Source organism: Uloborus diversus, chromosome 10 (assembly GCF_026930045.1).
Source record: "Uloborus diversus isolate 005 chromosome 10, Udiv.v.3.1, whole genome shotgun sequence".
In the NCBI taxonomy this organism is placed as follows: Eukaryota; Metazoa; Arthropoda; class Arachnida; order Araneae; family Uloboridae; genus Uloborus; species Uloborus diversus.
The window spans coordinates 102514516-102527117 of record NC_072740.1 but is presented as its reverse complement, the minus strand read 5'-3'; the positions used below and the strand labels follow the sequence as shown (position 1 = coordinate 102527117).

The 12602-nt window shown below is 31.7% G+C and overlaps 1 protein-coding gene across 2 annotated transcripts in view; it reads left to right on the top strand.

Annotated features, from left to right (window-relative positions):
* The window catches only part of LOC129231690 (ketohexokinase-like), a 62222-nt gene extending 49986 nt beyond the window's left edge, over positions 1 to 12236 (top strand). For both annotated transcript variants that reach the window (XM_054866053.1, XM_054866054.1), the window contains exons 5-6: positions 1585 to 1820; positions 11570 to 12236. In XM_054866053.1, the coding sequence (XP_054722028.1) occupies positions 1585 to 1820; positions 11570 to 12161 (828 nt within the window). In that variant the 3' untranslated portion in view covers positions 12162 to 12236. The remainder of the gene's footprint in view (positions 1 to 1584; positions 1821 to 11569) is intronic.
* The last annotated feature ends 366 nt before the right edge of the window (positions 12237 to 12602 follow it).

The following is a 12602-nucleotide window of genomic DNA, read 5'->3' as shown; positions in this document are numbered from 1 at the left end:
GCTTAGAAAAACGTGCTCAATGTATCATTAAATAATACTGAAAACATCTTCTTTCTTTAGACTTAGCTGTTTCGCTTTATTTTGTTAATACTAATCTAACAGAATCAAACTTCTGAAAGATACCATTTTCAAACTCCGGACAGTTAAAACTAATCCATAGCAATTTTCTGTTTTTTATATTCAAGGAATGTGTTTTTTTTATAATGTTTTATTTTCTACATTCATTTTTACCGAGCATGAAGATAATTTTGGCAGCAGACGATACTTAAATAAAAATATTACTGGTCGAAGAATGAAATGCGTTTTTTTTTTTTTTTTTTTTTTTTTTTGCATGAAAGAATTAGATATAAATATTTTACATGCATTTCATTTTTAGAATTTGCTTTTTAAATAGAAAAAGCTGAATATTTACTTTAACAATTATGGAAAGTAGTATTAGTTTTTATTTTCAATCTGTATCAACTATTCAACGGTAAACTAATTTTAATATTCTGTGTTACAATAAACTGTTACATTATTAAATATGCTGTTTTACTAAGGTATAAAAGTCGTATCTACAAATTACTAAGGAAAAAAGTGGTAACTGCGCAGATACCACTTTAAAGGCTTAGTATTTATCACTTACGTTCAAATTGCCTTAGCAAACTAAGCAAATTTGCAGTTACTACTTTTTTCGTAAAGCTTTTTTTAATATTTCGCGTTCACAAATCGCCAAAAAACTTGAGATAAAGGTAAACTTAATTACTAACGACCACCTGGTGACAATAACTCATTTTTGATAAAATGTGCAGATACCACATCTGTGCTTAGCACGGCAGTATAACATACATTTTGAAGTGTTTCACTGTCAACTTTTTATAATGCTACATGTATGCAAACTTTCTGTTCTTCCAATGTTGTAGTCAATGGTGGTGTTTGAACAGTCTTTGAAAAAACTTCGTAAAAAATTAATGTACAGTTAGGTTTAGGGATCTGGCTGGCCAACGCATGAAGGGTAACTCATCCACGGCCAATCCAGTGTTGCGGAACATCAGTGGCACAGCGAAGAGGTTGGGGGGAGGGCGAATATCCCCCAGAGGTCTTGATTTTACATTGCTGCCAATCCTAATAAAGTAGTTAATACAGGTGTAAGGACTGATGTGTCAAAAACAAAATGTTCCTGAAGGAATTTCTGGCTGCAGTTTCTAGTGCAGAACGTGCACATTTCAGTTGTTACAGGCAGTCAAAAAAAAAACTTGGACAGTTTGTGTATGTTTTATGTATCATTCATAGTGCGTAATAGTTTTTGAAATATGAATTTTTAAAACCCGGATATTCTTTTATGCTAACCTTGTTTCACATATGTAATTTTTAATTATGCAGTACCGGAATGCAAATTAACTCTCAGTAAACTGAAATTTTCAAATACTCAACAATCCTTTGTATGAAATATGTTATTCTAGAGAGAAGGCCTTAATATGTATCATTTTCCCAATTTGTTATCAATTAACTTATGTTACCTCTTTTGAATATTAAAATTAAAGTGCATATATTAAATGAATATTTATTATTTTCACTTTTGTGTATGGTTTTATCTTATTTTAGAGTGGACCTGAATTTAAAGAAATGAAAAGGAATTTAGAGGTCATTAATCGTTGGAATGAAAATGCAAAAAATAATTACGTAACAGTTTCTATTGCAATTGTGGATCCCAGTCCAGCACAAGCTGAATTGATTGGCCTTGCAGATGTTATATTTATATCAAAAGAGTTTGCTGAAACTTGGGGAATTCCAAACTCGACGGCTGCAGTGGACAAGTTTAGACGTCTTTTAAGATTACAGTAAGTGCAATTACTTACAAAAGTTAAGCTCAGAATTTCCCTCTACTATCTTTGCAGAATTGTTTAAAATATTAACTTTTTCAAAATACTAACTTCTGCAACTTTGCAAGCTAATTTATTTCATATTCTCAAATTATCCCCAAACCAAAAAGCATCATGTACGTCAAGTTGTTCTAAACACAGTAAAAAAAGCGAACTTCTGGTAATCTTTAGATTAAAGTGACATAAATATTTCTTGATACATCAAAAATGAAAAAAAATAATAAAGTTGAGTCATTTGGCTCTCTGCTAATGTACTTTTTTTTGTTCTTTTCAAATGAAGTAGAACTAACTAATTTTCAAGTGTTTGAACAACAGCATATGAATTTTCAAATATTTTCTCTTACACTGACCTAGCTGAGTCTTTCAACCTTTAAGGCAAAGAAAAATGTAAGTGCTTCATAATAAAATTAAATTTTGGAAGCTTCAACAAATAAGCTTTTGTAGACTTTTTTGAAAAATAATTTTCATACAGTCGAATCTTCATTAACTCGAAGCTTATAACTCAAATATTAATTTATCTTGAAGTTTTCATCAGGTCCCAAACTTTTAAGATTATTGTGGAAACTTCCCATAACTCTAACTACCAATAACTCGAATGTTTTAGCCGGTACCTTGGTTGATTTCGAGTTGTCGAGAATTGACTGTATGCAGCATTTTTGCTGCTGGAAAATATAGTATTGGTCCATTTTATGTGGCTAGCATGGTCTGAGTTCTTCATTGACTAAACCTGTCCGTTTTCAATCAAAATACCAGTAATATACTATCAATTTAGTATTGGGAAAATTACCAAGTATTAGATGTTTATAACCATATGAAATCAAGCTGAAGATCAAAAACAGTTATAAAAATAAAATGTAGTATCTTTTTGCTTAAAATGTCTTTCCTTTTTTATTTATTTATTTATTTTTTAATTTCCCTAATGAAAAAGGAGGGGGGGGGGTAAAGGAAAAAAAAAACAATATTTGCAAAGTACATTTTAAAAATAGTAATTTCTATTTGATAAATAACTTAAGTATTTTTGGAATGTTTGAGCTGAGCTGCTAAATTTGCTTTTGTCAGAATCTAAAAATCAATCTATTGGACCTTCAAGGTGCCAATACTGTTAAAATTTGTTTGTTAGTTTCTCCACTCATGAAAAACAGTTACAAAAAATTGAAAATGGATGAGGGAGTATTTAAGTAAAACATTTAGTTATGTTCTTCCTAACATATGAATGTTTAAAGATATGTAATATTTGCCTATGGTGAAACAACTCAATAAAGATAGTTATTTTTTTCTGAAACTAAACTTGCTGTTTTTAAAAGTTCTTACTTTTCATTTGGAAAAATCTTCGTTGCTGCTCATTATCATCCCGTTTTATATCATTAGATTTTTTCCTGTTTTGGCTTAATTTCCATGGAAGCTCATTCAAGCTCCATGAGTGCAGTTTTTAATTTCATGTGAATTTTTGTATATAACTCAGTAATTCAGCCTATTTAGAGATGAAAAGATGTTACAAAGTCTAGAACTTCAGCACCTTTTTTTACCTGACTGCGCGTGCACAACGCAAAGGAGGGTAATGTGTTTATCAGTCTATGTGTGTATGGTTGTTCCTATGTGGCGTTCTACAGGCTAAATGCCTTGGCCAATTTTGATAATTCTTACGTCAATCGATTTGTCTTAACCTTGGGAGTGCCACTAAACACATGACAGTAATCAAAATTCACCATATCAACCATCAGTTGTCATTTTGTCATTTCGGGATCGTGTTGCATGCTACCTGTGTGCGACACAGCGAGCGAAAATGCAGGTAGCGTTTTCACTGCCTGAATTTTTTGTTTACTAAGTCTAGGAATTCAATTTTAATCTTTAGCATGTTGCTTTTTTTTTTTTTGCCTTGATTCAAGGGACTGAGTTTCGCGATATATACTTTCTTAATGCGCGTTTTTAGTTTTGCAAGAAAGATTTAATTGACAACGTTTCTGATTTCGCGTGATCGTGAATTATGCAGGCTGTTTATATAGCAGTGATGTGGTTGACTTAAGTTTGCACATTTTTGCTGAAGGTCAAGCTCATGTAGCTTTAAGCCGAGTTAAAATGATCAGTAGTTTAGAACACTGAAAGTTATTTATTAATCCTCATGATATAAACTGTTCGAATGAAAGGACAAAATTTCGGAATTTAACGTCGTATAATTGTATTAACTAAGTCAATGAAAATTAACTAAAAAGAGTGAAATAAAAAATTATTAAATAAAAACAAAAACCCAACTATGTAAAAACAAAAAAAAAACAAAAAAAACTAAAGAAAAAATGTAAGCCAAGTAGTTTAGAATGTTATCAAGTACTACTGAATAACTACAGCACTGAAATAGTTTAACAATCAATACACACATCATAAGTTCAAAAGCAAAATGGAAGGATCAACAGTTGGGGCCCATTCCTTTTTGACCAATCAAGGAACCCCGTAAAATTGAATGGACCCTGACTGTTAATCCTTCTATTTTGCTTTTGAATTTATGATTTGTCTCATGTGTGAATCAATTGTAAAAGTATTACAATGGTGTAGTTATTCAGTAGTACTTGATAAGATTCTAAACTACATGGCTTATATTTTTTTCTTTTTTCTTTTTAGTTTTTTTTTTTTTTTTGTGGGGAGGGGGGATTACGCAATCGGGTTTTTTGTTTTTATTTAATGATTTTTTATTTCCGGAAATTAATGGTCCGGTCATATTAGACGTTAAAATTGCAAAGTGTGATGTAGCTCTGATTTTTTATTATGCTATTTGGGTTAGTTAGGGCAGTGAAAATCTAAGTTTGTAAATTTCAAAAAAGCTGTGCATGCTTTGTAATTCGCAGTGTTTGTGATCTCAAAATACTTTGGGGTAAATAATGTAGGTCTAATTCATGTTGAAGTGTTTCTTCGGGAAAAGTTATTGGGACTTGAAAGTTAACTATCGAGTTTTATTTTGAATAGATAATATTTTCAAAACAAAATACTTCTCATTAGACTAACAAAGATCTAAACAAAGAAAAAAAAACAGAATGATTTTAAAATGATGAAACTATGTTTGCATAGTATTTTTATCATTAAAACAAGTCTTATAAATTAACTTCACTTCATGTCTTAGTTTTTAAAGTGTCCTTAATGGGTAGGGTCATACTCCCTGTCTGAAGAAGAACTACCTAATGTTTGGTCGAATTTGTTTTTATCCTTGTCGTATTGTGGCAACAAGTCTTTTCAAATGGCAGATTGCACAAAGCTGAACTGTTAAAACCAACTATGCAGCAACAGCATGTCCCATACATCCCTTCTTCCAGTAACATAATAAAAATCTGAAAGGGACTGGTGAGGCTAGTTCTTTTAATGTTGTGATTGGTGATGAACCAATCTCAAATTTATTTTGGTCTTCAATCAACTCCAATGTGACTCTGAAACATTCTTCTCCCCTGCTAACCACTTGTTTACTTGGTGGTACCTGCAATACAAATGGAATAAAGCTAAAGTTGTTTGTAACAATTGAATTTACAATGTTTCAACAAAAAAAACAGCCATTGGTATTCGCTTTTTACTGTAAAAATACATGTTCCTGATTGTTAATTGACTATCAGATAATCTGGAGTTTACTGTGTAAAAGAGCACTATTAGTGATGAAAACGTGACCTGGTGAAAGAATGGAGGCATTTCGATTAATATTTCCAAGTGTATCCTTCTCTTACCCTTTTTTCTGCTTGAAAGATTTCTTAAATAAGTACAGTCATTCAATAATATTGCACCCAAAAAATACAAGTAAGCCCTTTTCATCACTGGTGGTCATCTGCTGCTCCATGTTTGACATGTTGACATGATGAACCTGGAGAGTTTCATTTTCTTTTTCAAAAAGAATGAGTGCAACATAGAGTTAGCACAAGTGCTAACTCAATGTTAGCTACCAGTTTGTTTGGCACTCTTGGCTTCCTTAAGAGGTTTTCCACCTCTAGCTCAGTTAGTCCTATGCCGGGCTGATGAGTGCTAATAAGCACGAAACTGCAGTCCTCGGCTGGAATTGACTGAGCTGGCGGGGTATTTCATGTATTTCTGCCTTAGCCCTGGCTATAGGGCAGTAACTTACTGAATATACCTGTCTTGCCTGCAATATTCGAGTTGAACCGAACCATTGTTTCGGTCACTCGTCTGGTCAGTGCTAACTCTATGTTAGCTACCAGTTTGTTTGGCACTCTTGGCTTCCTTAAGAGGTTTTCCACCTCCAGCTCAGTTAGTCCTATTCTGCCTTAGCCCTGGCTATAGGGCGGTAACTTACTGAAATTTATCTTAGTATTTGCTTAGGCTGTAAAGTTCAAATAAATGCTATGTACCTATTAGAAATTTATTAATAAACATACTAGAAAAATTTTAAATCATGTATTACAATAAATGTTACATGAATATTTTAATGTTTGAAATTAACTGAAGAATTAAAATTCTATCTTTTTAATTTGAACTAATTAAAAATAAATATTTAAAGATAGCTTGGTGGTTCAGACGTATATATATTTTTATTTTTCCCCTTCCAAAAATGCTTGGACATTATCAGGGTTGGCTTTTGGAAGCCAAAAACTAATTTTTGGCTTGATTTGACAACAGGGTCCGAAAATATCATGATGTTTTCCAAAATTTCGAAAATGTCCGATATTTTGGTCAGTGCGGGCCGGATCTTCAGGTTTTCAAGCCAAAACAAAGTCATGAAACTGCCGCACTTACTTATCTTTTCTTTCGAGTTTTATATCGAATATCAATAAAAAATAAAATAAAATAAATAAATAATAATTTTAAAAAAACAGCAATAGGGTAAATTTGTTGCACCCACACATTGCTGCCCATAACAAAGCTTACTCCCCCCCCCCCATCAGGTAATCATTCTGATATCAATCATATATTTCGATACATCCAATATTTTCGATCATAACAAACTGAATTTTTCAAAAAAGGAACTGCATGCTCAAATCACTATTGCCTTTTTTCTATTATTTTATTTTATATTATATTTAAGGGTACAATAATGTATAGGCAATTCCACGGGTAATCTACTGACAGTTTTAGAGCAAAACAGTGACTATTTTTGTAAACTTCAATGCAAAATATGCATTGAGCTAACGAAATTTTCTTCTGGATTATTGTATCTTTTAAGCTAAATTTTATGGTCTAAAATTGAATTCTGTAAATGTATTTTGGCTGATTTTTAAAAATTTGTTAAAAACATGGTAATTGAATGACATTTTGAAAAGTACGGTGTCAGTCAGTTACCGTACTTTTGATAATTTTTTAAAAATCATCCAAAATGTATTTCAAGAATTCAATTATACCAGTAACTTAATAAATGAATCAAATTAATAAAGCTACCTTTTAGACAAAAAAAAAGCATAAAAAATATCAGATACTACAATTTTTTTCAAAATAAATATCAGACATATATGATATATATGAATCAGCGAACATTGCTGACAAGTGTGAAATATTTAGTTTTAACTGTTGAAAACTGACAAAAACCAGAATTGCTATTGCAGTAAAAAGCTGTCACTAACTTTAAATTATTTCCAAAAATTTTTACAGAATAATGGGAAAATTAAACTACAGGCCCACTTTATGGAAAAGTCAACCCTCTCTATCCCTCCCATAACGGCTCATATATTTCATTAAAAAGTAACAATGGTAATGGCGACATTTTTTGTTTAAGAAATTATAGATAAGTTTGTGATTTGTTAAGCAGAAAAAAAAATGTTCATAAGAATTTTAAAGTATTTTTATTAAAATATAGGTGGCGGCACTGAGGGACAAAACAACCGCTTTCCGTGAACTAGCCCTAAACAGCAATTAAAACTTCGTAGAAAAAGTTAATTTTTTCCTCATCTCGTGCCACTCTTTTGCAGTCGCATATTTATTCGAATAATCATTAAGTGTGTAATTATGCAATATTTCATCATGTTTTTAACCAGCTATTATTGACTTCATATTCCTTAGCAGTTGCCATATTTGAAGACAAGGGTGAGACCAGTGGTTGGAAGTAGCGCGCTACAAGTAGCGACGCTACTGTAGTAGCTACATTTTTTAGTAGTTTGTAGTGTAGCGCACTACTTTTTAAAAAAAGTAGAGTAGCGAGTAGTTCGCTACAAAAAAAAGTAGTTTGTAGCGATTTCCGGAAACAACTTTTGAATCAAGTTTTTAAAAAAAACGCATTTTCAAACGAATCTGACTGGTGCAAGTCTTACGCAAGTAAAAGTTGCACCAATCAGATTCGTAAGACTGAAAAATTCGAGCTGACCTCTAACATATAATTTTGACGTCATGTGTTGTATCTGTTTGACGCCATTACTTTGTTTGGCATAGAAACTTTCACATTTTCCCTATATTCGCCTTGAATAGAGCATGGCTTAAAAAGAAAGAAACAATTTTTTTCCTGTTTCCTGCAAACTTTGCCCGTTAAGCAAAAAGCTTTCGGTATTAATACCATTTGCACATGCAGTCGAACTAATATTTAGTACCCAAGAAAGAAGATGATATAAGCCCTGCGCTTCCGTTAAGAAAATTTTCGTGTAGCGGGTGAGGAATTTGTGTCAGCTGCAAAATTCGTTCCTCGAGTAAAACTCTCTCTATATAGACATTTCGTGTTAGTCGAATTGCGTTGTAGTCCTAGTCCACTGTTGTTAAAAATTGCACATTGAAGTAAAGTAATCATTTTTAGTTATGTTTCATGTTTCGGATAATTAGTACCGATTTGGATATTTTTCATTTTTCTTTATTTTGTCTTTTTTACTGATTGAGTGTTGATATATTAACATATTAAAAGTCAATTATTAAATGTTGTGAGTTTTTGAGGTTATTGGCAAAATAGAAAAATGCTGTTATTTCATTTTATCAGGGGCATAAGAAAAGAGATGGTGTCCAGGTCTGGAACCCTAGCTTGAAGCTCAAAAACAATCAATTCCTATGAAATAACTAATGTTATCCTATGAATCCCTAACTATGAAATATAAGTTCCTTTAAAATTAACTCATATAATGAAAATTTAAGTTTTTCTCGTTTGTTGATGCACTTCATCGTCTAAATCAATTTTATGTATATGTATGTCTAGTCTATGTAAAATTAAAATTAAATTACGATTGGATTTATCTCAATTTCAAGTAGCCGAGTTGCTCTTCTTGAATGAAATACTATTTACTGACAGGAAAGGATTAAAAATTTGAAGGTTGAACTCCTTCCACTTTTAAATCCTTTCTTACAGGGAATATTCGTGCAATTGGTAAAAAATGTTTCGATTGACGAATCGTTTCAGTAAAGGAAGAAAGAATAAATAATTTATAGCAATATTCCATGTTCAACTGAGCCAATATATCAATCTGAAAATTTTGTTAATTTTTTCATTCAATCTCAAACGGTGTGTATGTGTATGTTATTTATTTATTTAATTTTTAAAAAAGAGCGAAGTAGCGACTACATTTCAAAAGTAGTTTGTAGTTGCTTCATTTTGAAAAAAGTAGTTGTAGTTGTAGTTAACTACATTTGTGCTAAAAGAGTTGTAGTTGTAGTTCGCTACAAAAAAAAATGTAGTTTTTCCAACCACTGGGTGAGACACATGTTCCAAAATAGCACAAGTGCTATTCAGAGGGCAGACATGAAACACGGGCAAGACACGACGAACTTGTCGTGGTCGTTTCGGTGTGGGCACAAAAGGGAGAAATAACTGGTTTCTCCATGCGCTATTGTGAAGACATTTTAGTCACAGACACATGTCTGCTCAATGTGCGCACTGCCTAAAAGAACTAATTAACCTACAGACTTCACTATGGGCCCTAATGAAAGCCAGCTAAATTTGCTGTAACAGCGTACTTGGTGTTTTTCTTGTAGAGTAGAATTTTATGTAGATCTTTGGCCCAAAATGTGATCAAAGCATTATTTTTTCACTTTTTATAAAAAATGGTTAATTTTTAAAGTATGATATCTCCTAAACTAATTGTCATACAGAGCGCCACTTCTGCTTAAATTGTACGGAATTTAATGTACTTTACAATAAATATTCACTTTTAATATAAAAAGTTGCATAGTTTAGGGTGTTAAAAAGGAAAAACTAAAAAAAGACCCATATTTTCGCAGATTACGCATCAAGCACAAAAATCATATATTAAAAAATCAGAACTACATTGCATTTTTAGCCCTTTTTTATGTTGATTATGACTGGACTGTAAACCCTGTGCCTGTATACTGGTCTAATTCTTGTTTTCTATGATTCTTTTTTCAATAATTTCTCTCCATTGTCATGAAAGGAAATATTTTTAAAACATTAAAGAATAAAAGACATCAAATGTCATAAAATTGTAGGGTCATGATGAAATAGTACTCAGAGCCTATTGATTTAAATACCTTAATATGCATATTGTTTGTGTTATTTAAAACTAGAAAATTGCCCATCAAGGTATGATGGGTGAAAATTGCTCCTACATTTGAAACCTTTGCCTGTTTGGTGATATTTTTATAGTTGAAATTTTAACCCTAAGTCCAGTGGATTAACCCTAAACTCCAATAGTTATCATTCATTGTTGACCTCTTTTTTGTTTCTTCACTCTCCTAAAATGAGTCTTACCAGTAAAACAGCCAAGTTACCACATTCAGTTCAGCCTTATCAAAATAAAGCAATCCCCTTCATATACATGAAGCATAATAAAAAAATATCAAATTTTCATGCCGTGGCTCAAGTTTCATTATCGAAGTCATCAGGAGCGTTGTTTGATCAGTAAATTCGTTATTGTATACATGAGGATATTCTTATGTGTATCTTATAATAACGTACCTGAGATCAGTAATTAGATTTATAGTCATTTTTTATAAGCTTGACTTTTTAAATCTTTAAATACAGATTTAAAGAGGCTTTAGTTGAGCTTTTAAAATCAAGATAAAATGCTTTTAATTTTAAGCAGGGGGATGGGGAAGATAGAAAGGGGGTGGAAGATTTCAAATATGCTTGGTTCAATTCCATCACAAACTGTAGCAATAGTAGTTTATTAGTAAGTGTTACTTATGTATTGACTATAGCAGAAACAAACTTTCAGAAAAATATTTCTAGAATACTTAAAATAACATCATGACAACAGTCGTTATTATGCAATGGTGACTAAAACAGGAATAACCGTACTTATTTGTATAATGACCTAGACCAGTAGTGCTGTAACTTCTGAAAACCATTAAAAATGATACCAAGAGCAATGTAAAATAAAATAAGTTCGTGGTTTGTGGTTAATTTCTTCAAAAAGTGAGCCTGAACTTCAAACTATGAGATTTTGTGTAGTGACTCCAATAATTTGGCCACCTTCTGTAAGCTTTGAAAAACTAGGTAAATAAGTGAATTGGATATCAAAGTTCAATATTAGTTGAGTAATGAAACTTTAGAAAATATGAGAAACTGTTTAAAAGTAGCAAATGCTCAGCAGTTTAAAACAGCTGATGTGCTGGAAGTAATTTTATCTCCTTTAATTGGATAAATTTATGTTAACCAGAATGACTTATGTGTAAAAAAAAATTTTGTTTTGAGAAATTTAACACAAAATTTTAAGAAAAAATCAATTAATCATGTATACCAAATTAAAATCTGTTCTCTAACTCCTGCCTTAAATATTCTATTTGATTTTTCATTTAGTAATGTGTGTGCATATCTTTAATGTAATATTCTTATAATTTTATGTGCATCATATTGTTTTCAGTGCTGTCCTCATTTGTTTCTGGAGTGGTACAGCATCTGCTAGAGAATATGCTGGTCCTTTATATTATTCAGATTGTCGTAATACAGGAGGGCATGTCAGCACTTTAGATGCTGATGAAACATTCACTGTTGTCACAATTCTATGTCTGATGAAAGGAAACGACATGGAAACTGCTATTAAAATGGGATGTAATGCTGCTGGCACAAGATGTAGCAAACATGATGTTAAAGGACTATCAAAGTTATACCCAATTCAATTGGTTATTGATGGAAAGGTTATGAATGCTGATGAAGAAGTTTTGAAAGAAGCTTCAAAGACTGTGAAAGAAATTTTGAATGCTGTTGAAGAGGTTTTTAATGATGAAAAAAAAGAAATTTTGAATACTGTTGAAGATGTTTTGAATTCAGTTGAAGGGATTTTTAATGCTGAAGTAGAAGTTTTAAATGCTGATAAAGAAGTTTTGAATGCCCAAGAAGAGGGTTTGAAGATTATTAAAGAGGTTTCGTATGCTGATGAAGAGGATCTGAATGCTGACAAAGATGATATGAATGCTGATAAAAATGATTTAAATGCTGATGAAAATAATGCTTAAAGTAAATGACTAATTTTTGCCATAATTTCTTTGCAAATGACTTTTAAAAGTACCTTGATTTGTAATTGAGATATATTTCCCTTTAATACATTGTTGTTTTTCTCAATAAATAAATTAATTAGGACCTTGTTTTTAATTTATTTAGAACAAAATATGGTGTGCATGACTTTTCATGATGGGGTGAGGGCACCAGTCACGGGGGGGGGGGGGGACATGCTTATTAAAACTCAGGTTAACTCAATTTTCTGAGCCTTTTAATGTATTTAGACTTTTAAGAACTATTTTTCTCTCGAACAACAACATCTCATCTAGTGTTTTGCTGCTTCGGGTTTCTTTGAATTAGTTAATTCTGGTTTTATTTACTCAATTAAAAAAAAAAAAACAGACCAACGAATCTGATGATACCCAGTCACACACAGGATGAGTGATGGACAAAATTCC